This window comes from Acinonyx jubatus, chromosome B2, assembly GCF_027475565.1.
Source record: "Acinonyx jubatus isolate Ajub_Pintada_27869175 chromosome B2, VMU_Ajub_asm_v1.0, whole genome shotgun sequence".
NCBI lineage: Eukaryota > Metazoa > Chordata > Mammalia > Carnivora > Felidae > Acinonyx > Acinonyx jubatus.
The window spans coordinates 124,816,128-124,831,692 of NC_069385.1; the positions used below are offsets into that span (position 1 = coordinate 124,816,128).

The 15,565-nt window shown below is 48.5% G+C and overlaps 1 protein-coding gene across 4 annotated transcripts in view; it reads right to left on the reverse strand.

Annotated features, from left to right (window-relative positions):
- The window catches only part of SLC22A23 (solute carrier family 22 member 23), a 181,714-nt gene extending 166,149 nt beyond the window's left edge, over positions 1 to 15,565 (reverse strand). The window contains exon 1 of one of the 4 annotated variants that reach the window (XM_053223076.1): positions 14,396 to 15,565. In XM_053223076.1, coding sequence (XP_053079051.1) covers positions 14,396 to 15,067 — 672 coding nt within the window. In that variant the 5' untranslated portion in view covers positions 15,068 to 15,565. The remainder of the gene's footprint in view (positions 1 to 14,395) is intronic. The other 3 variants (XM_053223077.1, XM_015073554.3, XM_027040193.2) reach the window with 3 other exon arrangements.

The window sequence follows — 15,565 nt, forward strand, 5'->3', positions numbered from 1 at the left end:
GTCAGAAAAAACAATGAACTTCTGTATTAGCCTAGACCAGGATTTCTCAAACTTGGCATGCTCAACTGAATCATTCTTTGCTGTGGGGGCTGTCCTGTGCATTGTGGGATATTCAGCAGCATCCCTGGTCTCTACCCACCAGATGTCAGTAGCACTCCCTTCTCAGCTGTGACCACCCAAAATGTTTCTGGACATTGCCAAATGTCCCCTGGGGGAAAAACTGTACCATGTGGAAATCATCCAGAGAATGTTTTTAAACAACTGATGCTGGGGTCCCATAGATGGTTCCAAAAGTTCCCGGGTGACCTGAAGAGCCCCAGCCACCACCACTGCAGTCCTAGATTCAGACCAGTTCTATGTGTCACTTTCATGAGAAGAAAAGGCTCTGTGACTTAAAGTTCTGAAAAACCAGGACTTAACGTAAACATACAATCTATTCTATAGCCTAGCATGAATTCAAGTTTGATTAGCTATTTCAAATATATTACATCACCTTCCTTAGTTTTCAATAACTCACTGAAATTAGACTTTAGGTCTGAGTTGGCCTATGTACCTGTCCTCTGGCTTATTATTATCATCCTAGAATTAAATCACCTTACTTTGCCCAGATGAGAGTAAAGGCCCCTTTACTATCCCTTTACCTTCACCATTCAAGAAATGTTAATTGAGCACCTACTAGATCCAGGTACCATGGATGCAGATCTGGGCCAGGAAAGCAGGGACAGAGGATTAGAGTGGAGGAATAGGGAGGCAGGAAAGGCTTGAAGAAGGTGACAGGATGATGGGGAGGGCAGGTGTATTCTGGGCCAAAAGAGCACCACATACAAAGGTCAAGTATTGTTTGAGAAACTGGGGGCTGGAGCACAGAGTCCCTGTACAGGCATGATGGTGGGGGGGGGGCAGTGCAGGAGAAGTGTGCAGGGTTCAGACCATCAAGGACCCCGAGAACCAACCAACCAGACCCAACCTCATCCTGAGGGTCATGGAGCACCACAAACCACAAATGATTTGAAGCAAGGAAGCTTCTCATCTTCAATTTAGGACCAAAACACTGGGATTTTGAAGCAAGGGGGGGTGGAAAAGATCAGGGGCCAGATGAGAGGTCCAGGCCAGTAGTTAACCAAATACACAGGTTTAGGGCTTTGAGGAAACATTCAGGCTACAGATAAAGATCTGGTGCTGCCCTACTCAGGTGTGCTGGAACTTGGATGTTATGGGCTGAACTATGGCCTATCACCCTCCAAAAAAGCCCCCCAAGCCCTCAAATGTTGGGAGTCCTGACCACTAGTACCTCAGAATGTGAATGTAAATAGAGACAGGGCCCTTACAGAGGTGATTAACTTAAAGTGAGGTCATTGGGATGAGCCATAATCCAACAGGGCTGGTGTCCTTGTAATAAGAGATTAGGACCCAGATACATACACAGAGGTCACAGGGAGAAGACACCATGCACAAGGCAAGAAGAGAGGCCTTGGAAGGCCTGTTGACATTTGATCTCAGACTTCCAGAACCAAGAGGAACTAAATGTCTGTTGGGTAAGTCCCCCAGTCTATGGTACTTGTTACGCAGCCCGAGCTGACTGAGACACTGGGGAATGATCTGAAGATAGAGGGTGATGGCAAGGATTCCCGAAAGAGAAGAGAAGCCAGTGAGGCAGAAGAAAAATCAAGGAAAAGCAGCATTCACCAGCCCCTGCCCCCTGCCCCCATCCCAAAGAGAGAGTGAAGACTGAATGGTCACTGCCAATGCCATGCAGAGGCTGACCAAGATCACTGAAGCAGTCCCAGTGATCTGGCATCAGGCAAACTGACACCATCTGTGGCACAGAGACCACAAGGCCCAGCAGGCGAGGCAGGGATGCTGGGCCAAGCCAGTGCTTTCCAGGGGAGGGCCGCAGCCCCTGGGACTTGGCCACACTTGTGATGGGAGCTTGGTGAGTGTTTTTCATGGAGGCCCAAACCAACATGCGTGCTGCAGGAGATGCATGTGGCAGCCGGAGAGGCCAAGAGGGCTGCTGCAGGGGTCCCAAGGACACAGGGTCATGTGGACCCAGGCTGGGGCTGGGCGTACCCCTGCCCTAGGTCTCTACTGTCATTTCTCCATTACAAAGCTCAGATGACTCACTGTCCACTGGGGGAAAACCAAACCTATCTCCAAGGACTGACTCTGGTGGCCTGTGTGACGGCCCCCCGCCCTGCACCCTGCACTCATCTCTTCCCAGCCCTTGTCAGTTCCTCTGCACACAAGGCCCTTTCTCAATCCTTTCCATCTTTTAAGACCCCAGCCCACCTTTAGGACCCAGCTCCAATGCCACAGCACCCAAATCCCCTCACCCATGGTGAGGACTCACAGGTCAGGGCATACACCTCACCTGCTCTCCTGGGCATGCTCACTTCAGCACCCCACACCGTCGGCTCCTGGCCCCCACACCCTCCTCTTAGCTGGTCCCACGCTAATTCCACTTACTGATGGTCACAGCTACATCATGAGCTCCTTCTCCAGGGCACAAACCATCTTCTACCCCTCTGTGTCACCTACCCAAGGCAGGGCAGAAGGCCTGCCTGCAGAGATGGGCCAGGGCCAAGTGCCACACATGTGGCTGCAGAAATCCCTCTAACAGGGGAGGGGAGGGAAGGAGGGGCTGTATGTAACTGTCTTCAAAAAAGTAGGACAATACCTATGTCCACAGCAGCATTATTTCCAACAGCCAAAGGGTGAAAGCAACCTACGTGTCCATCAACGGATGACTGGATAATCAGAACGTGGTCTATACGTACAATGGAATATTGTTCGGCATTAAACAGGAAGGAAATTCTGACACAGGCTCCAACTTGGATGAAGCCTGAGAATGTCACGCGAAGTAAAAGAAGCCAGGGACAAAAGAACAAGTCCTATAATGGTTCCACTCACACGAGATCCCCAGAATAGTCAGATTCAGAGACAGAAAGTGGAAGGGTGCTTGCCAGGGGCTGGGGGAGGGGAGTGGGCAGTTAGTGTTTAATGGATACAGAGTTTCAGTTTGGAAAGATGACAAAGTTCTGGACACGGATGGTGGTGGTGATCACCCAACAGTGTGACTGTCCTGAATCCCACTCGACTGTACATTTAAACATGGTTAAAATGGTAAATTTTCTGTTATGTGCATTTTACCACAATTAAAAAAAACTTGAAAAAGTAGGACAAAACTTTGTGTTCACTGCAAATGCTCATGTATATTCATTTGAGAACAGTGGAGTTTCTCAGTATGTAACAATCAAGGGTGCCCAATTTGTAAAGCATCTTTTAAACACACAGAAAAAAAAAAGCAGCTTTTAATCTAATCTGGGAGGAAACACTCTGTAGTACAAATTACTATGCCAAGTGCATAACCCATCCATAATTTAATATGACCACTGGGATGCTCGTGGTGGCTTTACACTGGCATCATCTCCTTTGCACTTCTTCTTCAAATGATATGAAGAAATAAAGTGTGACTACTAGCTAAAACAGAATTAAATTAGAGGGAGGGCTGACCCTCTTCTCCCCTAAAAAAAAAAAAAAAAAAAAAAAGGCTGATAAACACTTAACTAGCATTCCTATGACTTAACATTCTTTACCACACATTCCTATGACTCAGCTGTTTGGTTTACTGCTCAGATAAGTAAACCAACTGTCCCACTTCTGGGGCAGTGTTTTCAAATGTAAGAATGCTCCCTGGCTCCTTCTGGCTGTGGCACACCTTGAGCAAACTCAACATTCAAAACGAAACTGGCCAGGACTTTCTGAAGCTGTTCCCTGGGAAAAACAGACTCACAAAAAGTGTGTTTCACTTTTACTACAAGAAATCTAGAAAAAGATACAAAACACAACCAAGGAACAGAGAAGCAGAAAAGACACTGACAAGTCAGGAAGAAAGGCTTGGAACGGCTTGGGGACGCTTGCTTAGCAGTGACAGCTGGCTTGGTGAGAGACCACAGGCTGGAGGTCACCAGAAGCGTTGCTACTCAGAAGGGCCCATATTTGGCTTCATGCTCGGCAGTCACTGTCTTGATCTTAATAATTTTTCAGCCAGGGATTCTGCGTTTCCTTTGGCAATAGGCCCCACAAATTATGTTGCTGGTCCTGACCAGAAAGGTTTGGAAAAACAAGGAGACTCACCCTGTGTGGGGGCAGGGGTGGGGGTGACTATTTGTAAAACTGTTTCAGTGACCGCCCAAGGGCTGGTTCCAAGTTCCCTCTGTGATCTGGAGCTAATAAATGAAACCATTTATCACTATTTCTAGAAAAGAAAAAAAAAAGCCTCAGGAGGGTATTCTTGCCAAATCCATACTAAGCTTAAGCAGCCAGGTAAGTTACATCCCGAGTCTTTGGGAAGAAAAAGAATACTTCATTTAAAGCATTTAATAAACTGTCAATATTCAATTATTCCCAATTAATTGCCAAAAAGATTCATCTCTAATCCCTTGCATCCCAATAAAGAACTGCCACTCCCACCTCCTGTCACACGGTTCAAAGGAGCTGTCCCAGCGCTAGGTGACTGTATCCCCTGCTCTGACACCCCAGCCCCAAGCTGGACATCAGATCTACACCCGAAAATCTGGAATCGACAGAGGAATGCTGGCCTCTGTGCTGACTTGCCTGACCAGGTAAGCAAAAGCATGGACAAAGCCAGTCCGCAGGGGGAACAAAGCGGACTTCTGGAGAAAGGGTCGAGAGCACATGTGGACTCTCGAAAGATCCAACCCCCTGTCCCTCAATATTCAGATCCCATCCCGGGTTCCATGAGCCATTTCTGCATCGTTCCAAGAGATTTCCTTTCTGTTTTGTGAATTTGAAATTTGTTCTCCTTACTTGCAAACCAAAAGAGTCCCAGGAGAGGTTTTGTAGAATATAATCCTATGCAAATGGGGTGGCCTGGAGAGCCCCCAGCAGGGTTCTTTTTCAGCAAAGATTTATTTTAGGGGACATCCAGCTAAATCTGTCAATAACCACTGTTCCTCTTTCCTAGCAATATAGGGCTTGTCAATCTCTAGGTCACTTGTTCAGAGGAAGATCTGCCCACACATAATGACCAGCACTGAGCAGCCTGCAGCAAACGAAAGAACAGACCCCAAGTTGCAGAAGATCAAAGTCTGAAGGTTCCTGGGGTCAGTCCGCAAGGACAGCACTCCAGGTGGGCGGGGCAGGGGTTGGTCTTCACCCACCCCCTGAAGTTAGCCCTCTGATGCCTGCCATTGAGGTCCAAAGTTACCATCAACTCCTCTAAAAGTCCACGGTTTCTCTGATCTGTTTTCAACAGCACAGCTAACCCAGAAGTTTTAACATGTTTAGATCATTCTCCACCCAGGGGCATGAAGTCAGGTTTCTGAGCGAAGACCTCTGTGGGGGCATGAAGCCCCTGACAGGGCCCTGCCCTCCCATTCCTCAAGGTTGGCCAGAAAAGGCTTTTCCTTTTCAGATCCTTTGGAGCTCTGTGACCAGTGACCTGAAAACAAAGCCATTAAATGGTCTTTTTCATCAGACTAGGGGGTCCTTTTTGGTTTGACTCCTCAGGCCTCCCTGGATTCCTGTGTCCTGTATGAAGGGCACACCTGCTCCCCTATGTTATCAGTTTCTGGGCGGAGGAGAAAGACACCTCGGATTGCCCGAGGAATAAATCACTTCCAGGTGTGGCCTGTCAGCTCCTCCCCACCTAAGTATTTCTCAGATGACTCATTCCGCTGGTCCTCACCCCACAGATAGGAAGGAGAAAGGGATCTGAGATTCCCAGGTTCCTCCTGATTTGCCAGGTGCCTGGAGGGAGGGCAGTGGGCTCTCCCCAGCTTTTCTCATCCTAACCTCACAACAGCCCTCGAGGTAAGGTGAGCAATGACCCACTTTGCTGACGAGGTTCCTGCTGCTCCCAAAGATACAGATAATAGAGTTAGACCTGTAACTGTTACAGGGGCTGGTGATAACTGCTGAGCGTAAGTAGCAGAGTCAGGACCTAAATCCACACCTGCCAAACTAAAAAGCCCTTCCTCTTTTCATGACAGCAAACTCAGGTGAGCTCAGACATTTACAGGGAAGACTGTGGGTAAAAGCCGAACAAGGCACACCTCTGGTCGGGAGGGGGACAGCGAGCACATTGATCACCATACAGCCAGTGTTAGGACAAAGGGATGGTTGGGTGCTAGAAACACCGAGTGAGGATGAGCAGACCTGGAGAAGGAACAGGGACCAAACGGATGAAGGAAGGAGGAAAGGGCATCCCAGGCAAGTGGGCTAACAAGGCAGAAGGAGCAGAGGTCAGTGACATCTGCACAGAGAGGTGGTCGGCATGAGCCCACCCCAGAAGCCACAGTGTAGCCAACCACACCTCAGCGTGCAGTTCCTGACAGGTATGACCCTCCTCAGGCAGCACAGGAGGATGGACCCTGACAGGCCAGTGAAAGGGATCAAGTCCAAGAGAATGGGCAGGAGCCATTCTTCCAGCTCTTCCCGGCCCCTCTCCCCTCATGGGGGCTGCTCCTGGCCAGAGGCAAGAGTACCCTACAGGTGAGGGGAAACAGACTCTAGCCCTAATAGGCTGGTGGCTCTAAGTCAGCGACACCCCCCCCACACTCACTCCAGCCTCAGTCTTCTCATCCGTAAATTGAGGACTTTGGACTAGGAAGAGAATATTATACGTTAGCCATGGCCAGGACAATTCATTTTTTTAACCTACACTAGGCATTCGGTAAAGGTAAAGCTGGTTGAATCAAAGTAAATTCTAGACTGATGGTTTCCCCTGTCAGGGTCTTTCAGCTTTGTGGAAATCAGCATTCTCCTCTTTTGACCAGGAGAGCAGGAGAAAATGCTAGAACACTCAAATGGGCCAGTGCTGCTTCCTATCAATAGCCCTGGAAAGAGGCTTCAGGCCCACTTGCCCCGGGGTCTGGTCTGGGCCTGCAGCAGCAGTAAAATTTCCCACAGCTCCTCCTCAGACCCGCTTTCTGGGCTGGCCGGCCTCCTCCCTACAGCCCAAGCTTCCGGGTTCCCCGCCCCACCTCCCAACCTGAGACCTTGGTCAGACTGCCTCTCCCCATCTGACCCCCTCCCCTCCCCCCAACCTCTCTTCAGAGCCCCACACCCTGAGTCCTAGGTCCCTTCTCACTTCACATGCTCTGCCTGGCCGCCCTCCATCCCGGTTCACCCCCTCAGCTCTTCATCTCATGGCTGACGTTCTGAACATGACTCATGAGCCACCCCTCCCCACCTTCCCACCTTCCCTGCCTCCTGTCAGTTCTAAGCTGGCACATACCAGAGGGCCCGTGCAAGTGCCGTTCTCTCTGTCTCTCTCCCACTCAAACCTAAGATCTTAACTCAGATGTCAGCTGCACTCAGAGACCAGTCAGTTTAGGCCAGGCCTTTTGTTTTAGTCTTTCATTTCCCTTTCTTTCTACACACTTAACTCAGTTTGTAATTAAAGAATTATTATTTCAATGTGTACTTATTATGTATTTTGAGAGAGAGAGGGGAAGGGGCAGAGAGAGGGAGGGAGAGAATCCTAAGCAAGCTCTGTGCCATCAGCTTGGAGCCCAGGCCAGTCTCACGAACTGTGAGATCATGACCTAAGCCAAAAGCAAACCCAGGCACCTCAAAGGATTATTATTAATTAGTTAAGGTGTGACTCCCTCATTAGTCTATAAGCTCCATGTGAGCTGAGCTGTCTACATGTCATTGTATCCCGAACACATAGCACAAGGCTTGGCCCAGAAAAGGGACTCATCTATGGAAGGAAGGAGGCAGAAAAGTTAAAAAAAGAAAGAAAAAAAAGGAAAGGGGTGGCCTAGGGTCACACTTGGTGGCACAATAATTGTTTAACAACTGGCTCTCTGCAGAAAAAAGAAAACCCCATGTGTAGCGTTTGCCAGTTCCATGGGGTAACTGTTCCCACCATGGCTGATTCCAAGCCACAGTAAGACATTCCTGAGTGTGCAGGTGGATGGATATGGGGGCACGGGCTTAGAGTCCGGAGAGGCCCAGCTGGCCCCTGCACAATGCTGGTTTGTGGCGACGCCCACACTGAGATCCACAAAGCCTATCATGTTTTTAAATGACATCAACTTTTGACTCAGTCCTACCTTGGGCTGAAGGCCAAAATGAATCGAGACCTGCCGAAAATGCTACGGACAAAAGAGGAAAAAGAGAAAAAAAAAAAAAAAACAAAGAAAGAAAGAAGAGGTTTTGCAGCTGGCTCAGGACAAGACAATGAAGGAAAGGTGAACCCTGGTGTGTGGGGATGTTCACTGGCTCCCAAAACATGTCAAGAGCTGCTAACAACTGTGTAGCTTCTGGTCTTCTCGCCGGGGCCACTGCCAAATGCAATGTTTAGGACACTGTTAGGAGCAAGTCAAAGCCCACATGAAATGCTGGTTATACCCACAGACCCAATATTTACTTCCCTTTCTAGCAATTTATCCTACTAGCTCAATAAAAGCAAAACTGATACCTGCAACACTAAATTAAAGAGGAACTAAGATAAAAAAAAAATGAGAAGAAAGTACGGGTGTTTTCCTGATATTCCAGGATTATGGGAGCCCTAAATCTTAATGCAGAACCCAGAAATCGTAACAGAAAAGATTAATTTGACTCTATACAAATCAAAAGTTTCTGCATAACAAAACCAGCATAAATAGAATAAAAAGACACACAAAAAAACCATGGGAAAAAACATTCACAAGACATCCAAAGAGTTAATTTACTTTCTGCTTGAAGTACTCTGACAGATCAGTAAGAAAATAAACCCCCTCCCCCAAACCACACACAAAGGCAAAGTCCCTAAGGAGGCAGTTCAAAGAAAAGGCCACATGAATGGCTCAAGAAATTTCAGAGCCGTCTTTAACCTGGCTCATAACAATAGAGATGCAGATTACAACAATAACCATATGCACCTCACATATCAAACTAGGAGACATGTTCAAGTGTGTAAGTCCTTGGCCAGGGAGGGTGTGGGGAACAGGACCTCAAGCATTACTGATGGCAGTGTAAATTGGTTAAGATCTCTACAGAGAGCATTTTGACAACATGTATCAAAATAAAAACAGAGCCTACTTTGACCTTCCACTTTTTTTAAAAAAAAAGTTTATTTATACTTTTAGAGAGAGAGAAAGAGCAGATGAGGGGGCAGAGAGAGAGGGAGAGAGAGAGGATCTCAAGCAGACTCTGCACTGTCAGCAAGAGCCCAATATAGGGCTTGAACTCACAATGTGTGAGATCACCACCCAAAATCAAGAGTCAGCCGCCTAACACACTGAGCCACCAATGTGCCCATGACCCCCCACTTCTAAGAATTTCATGCATATCAGAATTTCATTATATATTATGTAACAGCAAAGACTGGAAACAACCTAAATGCCCCCTTAGTAGGCGACTAATTAAATAAATTATGGCCTGGTCATACAATGGATGAACAATGAGGGGCTCTCTAAGTAGTGATACGCACCCATCCCCAATTTAGGTGAAAAAAGGCATAGAACAATGTATATATTATGTCATTGTTTGTGAGAGGAAAATATATAAATGAAAATATACTTAGACTATTTCTGGAAGGATACATAAGAAACTGGTAACCATGGTTGCTTCTGAAGAGGGAAACTGGAGGCAGGGATGGCTAGAAATGTTACTTTTACTGTCCGCTTTCTGTAACATGTGCATGTATTATCTATTACAGTCAATTTCTAAAAATAGATATGCATAAAGATGTTCACTACTGTGTTGTATACACTAGACAAAATAAATGAAATACCATTAGGATGACCTAACACTGGGTTATTTTTAAAATATTACCATTGCAATGAAATTGTAATTATTTTTAACCCTAATTAAATTGTACTGAATCACTTTAAATACTTTTAGACTTGAGCCCCAGAAAAAGAATACAAATTACTTCCCAGGATATTTAAACAACTCTCAGATGTACTTACAGGATGAAAGCCAGCAATTTTTGAGAATTCATGGAGAACAGAAGAAGAATCAGACTGGGGACAAACATCCCAAGTTTCATATACAGGAAAAGGATCGTGCTTATTACTCAAGGAAGTCGTGAGCACAGGAAACCAAGGAAGATTCACTCGGAACAACGTGGGATAACGATGCAAATTATTAAGAAGAATATTTTAAAGGCAACAGAATCGTGGGGTTTTGTTAACCTTGTGTAAAATCTCTGACCATCTGAGCTGCCAGGGAATGCTCACGTCCGGCCTCAGTTCTTCCACAGCTGACCTCTAAGTGACTGCAGAGCTTGGTTAGATTCGTTTCAGGAAGACACAGACACGGTTTTCAACATGGCTGGGAGATAAAATGCAGAGCTATGCAGTTGAACACAGGGCTCAAGGTACACCACACCTGGCCCACTCAGGTATGTGTTACCTGGAAATCCACAATAATGCTCAGTGTTAAGGCGGGCTTTGGATTATTCAATATTCTTTTTTTTTTTAAGTTTTATTTACTTATTTTTGAGAGAGAGAGAGAGAAAGAGTGTGCATGAGCAGGGGAGGGGCAGAGACAGGGAGAGAGAGAACGCCCAGCAGGCCCCATGCCATCAGCACAGAGCCTGACGCAGGGCTCGAACCCACAAACCGTGAGATCATGACTTGAGCAGAAATCAGGAGTTGGACTCTTAACCAACTGAGCCACCCAGGTACCTGGATTATTCAACATTCTTTTTTTTTTTTTTTTTTAATTTTTTAACGTGTATTTATTTTTGAGAGACAGAGAGAGAGAGAGACAGCATGAGCAGGAGGTGGTAGAGAGACAGAGGGACACAGAATCTGAAGCAGGCTCCAGGCTCTGAGCTGTCAGCACAGAGCCTGATGCGGGGCTGGACCTACAAACTGCGAGACAATGACCTGAGCTGAAGTTGGACGCTCAACCCACTGAGCCACCCAGGCACCCCTCAACATTCTTAATAAAAAGAAATAACATGATAAATGTTTGGAGAATTTTATATGGTTGCACACAAAAAGTCATATTATTATTATGATTATTTTGAAGGCATTGAAAATTTTGGGACAGATAACAAATACCAAGGACCAAGGCATAAAACAGAAATAAAAAGATCCTAACAGAAAAGATTTAATAACGCAAAACTATGATGAAATCTACATCATGTGCCATGTCACCGAAGTGCAGCCTGAGAAATCTCTTCACTTAATGTAATCCTATAAAGACAGAAGCTTGTCATGTTTACTGAAAGCCTTTCATGCATCAATTGCAGGTTTTGTCATCGGAAGCATAGGGTCCATCTACGGTCCCTTTTGATTAGAACACATGGGGTCTGCCAGGCTGTTTTCAGAGTGTCCTGTTTAAGACACACATATGTCAAGTAGAGCAATTGCTATGGCCAATTTTGTTATGTGTGGAATGTCTGAAGTAGCTGGGGATTTTTTAGCCAGGGAAGAAACCACTTGGGTATCCTCAAATATCTGAACACGTATTATACAAAGGAAAAAGAACCCTTCAGAGGGGGCAAGCCATACAAATAAGTGTGAGATGACCTGAGTTATATTCACCAAAAAACATGCTTGGCTGCAATTATGGAGCGAGCTGCCTAGCCAATAGCCAATGGGGCCCTCCCTTCCCATCCTGGAAATGGTATCCATGTCAGGGATATTAATCAGGAGGGGAGATAGGCTCATCAGCCCAAAGATCCCTTTTAAGTGTTATAACCTGGGATTCCAGTGGCTTGGCAGTTTCACATGTGTAGGTGGTATTATATGCGTATAAAATATGTGATAGCCTATGTAATGCATATAATGTATATTAATAATGTATATTTATAATAATATATTTATAATACAACCTATGTTCAGAATATAATATATATTTATAATATAATGCAATATAATATAATATATGCCTGGCAGATTTTCTATATTCCCCACCCCACCTAACACTTAGGGACAGAATAGGACACATATTGGAGGGCCACGTATGTATGGGCTGAGGCAAATCTAATGACAAAGGCACTGCGTGAGATTATTTGCAAGTAGGAAGATCATGGTTTGGAGTGAGGAAAGAGGGTACAAAAGGCAACTTCTCAGACTCTGAACTTTCAATCTACAGACAGAAAGCGAACTATCTCCACTTCTGCTCCTATATACAAACAAAAGCTGACAGGCACCTGACCTCTAGAATGCTGCACCCATCACAGTATACATTCCATATTTGTACATCTGATACAGTATCCGCTGTGCACAGCCCGCTTCAGTGCAAGTCTGGCCTTAGTATATGCCAAATGTGCTCAAGGAGCTCTTTGAAGCATTTGTTATGGAAATAGAATGCTGTGGCAGGACAGTCCTTTATTTAGATCTCATTTGTGCGTGAAAATCAGTATGTCCTTTCTAGTCTTTATTTTACAGGAAAATGCATCTCTAACTATTGTCCGGAGGTCTTCAGCTCCCAGTTTCGCCGTGTCTGCTACATGTAACCATGGCACAGCTATCAAGCGCCCCTAAAGCATAGTGCACACATTCCTACCATCTTTGACCCTCTTGAGTGCTAATTTAGAAAAATTGTCCAGCTCTCCAATATGCTTTAAAAGCCAGTTTTCAAGAACTATTTTAGTTTTTTCATCCTGCCCTCCATGGCAGTGTAAATAGCTGTTCATGGGTCCCCACCACTAGGATAATGATGCTCTCTTCCACCTCCTAACTTTCAAGTTCCCCTCCCCTTGGATCCCAGGATGGAACAGCTTCTAAACACATTTGCTTTCATTTATATTATTCCTCTTCTACTTTAAAAAAGGGGTTTAAAGTATTTGAAAATGTTGCCAAATTCTTACTTTCACAGTCAGAGTATTAAAATTGTCACTGTAGTCATTGTTCTGAATTTTTCCATGATGGTAACAAAAAAACAAACACTGCCCTCCGTGGATGGGAGAGGGTCACAGCAAAACACCTTTGGAAAGGAGAGGCTGTGGGGCTGGGGCTGGGGGTGGGGTACACCTCAAGGTGAACCTAGCCTGAAGGATCTTCCCCATTAACAGTGAATCCTGTCAATTCCCACAGGACAGATCATTTCTTGCCAGTCTGGTACAAGATTAAAACAGCGATTATGATGATGTAAGAGTTTCATCTTACACATCCATGAGCTACAACTGTTTACTAACACTCATTTGGGGGAGAAAGTGCATGCACATTGATTTTTACAAACTGTCCAATTTCAGTCTCACTTTTAAACAAGGTATTTAAAATTCTGCCCAGAACTGCCCAGAAGGGTGGGAGGGGAAAGGTCTACACTACTTGGAAATGTAAATTTGTTATTTAAAACACAGAAAGGGCAAAAAACACAAATTGCTTAACAAATGGGCATACAATGTCTCCTAGATGTTAAGAAAAGCAGAAAATACAGATGTCTTAGGGACTGGATTTCAGACATTGCCCATTCTGCATTTTTCTGCTGGCACACATCTTCTCAAAAAACACTGCTGCTCCATTTCACACAATGCAACACCTCTGTAGAGGGGCTACAGGACTCTCAGCAAGGCAGCCGCTCTGCTAAAATCTTACCAGGGTCTCAATGCCTCACTCAGACAAAAGCAGCTGCTATATAAGAGCAGTGGTGGGCCCGGAATACAAAACAGATTCTTAGTTTCCTTCCTCTACTCTATAGGGATATGACTAAAGTCCCAAGAAAACACTTGAGGGAACACTTGGGTGGCAAAATCTAAAGTCAAACCTCCCAATCTTTGGAGAGGGATGAGCATGATGAGGGGGGAAAGGGAATTTTCCCAAGCTCTTTGCTTTTGTGGCCAGCACCTGGGTTCTTTAGTTGGCTTTAATAGTCTGTTTCCAAACCTGGCGCGGGATGACTGAGGTCTGCGGGAATGAACACCTGGGAATATGACATCGGTCCCACGGATGGATATTTCTTTGTGGGAGGCATAAGGACACTCTAGCCCCACAGAAGACTAGAGCCAGAGCCATGGTCCTGGCTCTAGCCATCAGACACTGAATGAGGCGAGTCTTCCAGAGCTGGACGGCTGACAGGTCAGCAGCCTTATCCTTCGCAAGGGACACCCCCGGCTGAACCGGGGTGATAGTTTGAAGGATAGGTGAAGGGAGCCCAAGTCATTTTAGGGGGAGGGGCGCTCTCCCCAAATGTGCACTCGGACGGGAGTTCCGGTGAAAACTAGAAAAGGCTGTGGAGCCCCCTTAGGGTTGGGAGGCAGTGTCCCCGAGGAGGGAGGCGAAAAGCCCCTGCTTCACACCCAAGCAAGCGCATCTGGTTTGGGGGACGGAGGATGAAGCCAACGCGAGATGCATACACACAGGCTGGCATCGCTTTGAGGGACCTCGGTCTGCTCGGAGGGAGACGGAGGGAAGGGTGGAAGAGATCCAGGAGTAAAAGGCTCGGGAGAAGGACGCGAGGCCCGGGCGGTCGCAGCCCTTACCTTGCTGACCACGTTTTGGACGAGGCCTGTGCGGATGCCGTAGTCCCACGCGTGGCAGTCGCAGTTGGAGGCGTTGTCCCCCTTGTCCGGAGGGGACGGCAGGGGTGGCGTGTCGCCCCCGTCCGCGCCGCTGCTGTTGCTAAGGTTGCCTGCGGCCCCCCAGGAGGCAGTGGAGAAGGGGGTGGTCGGGGGGCTGGTCCAGTTGGCCACGTCGCCGGAGTCCCACCGGCCCGTGGCGGTGACCCCCGCCAGCTCCGCGCCTTTGCCGGCTCCGCGGCACCAGAAGTTCGGCTGGTCCAAGAGGAAAGAGTCCGAGAACTGGCTGAAGCCGATGAACAGCGCCGGGATCCAGGTGAGCAGCACGAGGGTCTTCTGGTAGCCCCCGCCCAGGCCCCCGAGGAAGGGCAGCACCGACCCGTCGTAGTCCAGCAACAGGAGGCTCGGGGCCGCCGCCGCCGCCGCCGAGCTGCAGCCCGGGTGCTGGCCGCCGGCGGCGGGATGCGGGGCGGGCAGCGGCTGGATCTCCCCGCCACCGCCGCTGGGGCCCGCGCGTCCCCCGAGGGGCGCCGAGGCCGCCGCGTCTCCGGGCGGCAGGGAGCCGTTCTCCTCGGCCGGGGGCGGCTGCCGCCCGGGCCCGCCACCCGCCGCCTCGCGCCGCCGGTCTATCGCCATGGCCCGGGCCCACGGCGCCCGCAAAGGCGCATAGAAGCGCGGCGGAGGCTCCCGCGGGCGCTCCGGACAGAGCGCGCCGGGCCGGGCGCCCGCAGCTGCCGCCGCCGCGGAGGAGGGCCCGCGGCTCGAGAGAGAGCGCTCGGCCGCCCCGGGTGCTTCAGTCCGCCCCCATGTCACCGGCCCGGACCCTGCGCCCCGGGCGCTGCGGCCCCCCTCGGGCGCCGGGCAGAGGGCGGGCAGAGGCCGGCCCGGGCCCTCAGCCGCCGCCGCTCATCGGCTCCGCGGCCCGGGCGCCGGCGGCCGAGCCCGCCGCTCTCCGCTGCTCCGCGCCGGCCGCAGGGGGAGGAGCGGGCTCCGCGCCTAAGCCGGGCGGCTCGGTGCTCTGCGGACCGCTGTGCAGGCGGCGCGAGCGGCGGTGCGGGTAGCGTCCGCTGCTCCCCGGGAGCCCGGGATGTATTTATCCGGCCTCGGGCGCCTCCCGGAAGCCGCGAGCTCGGG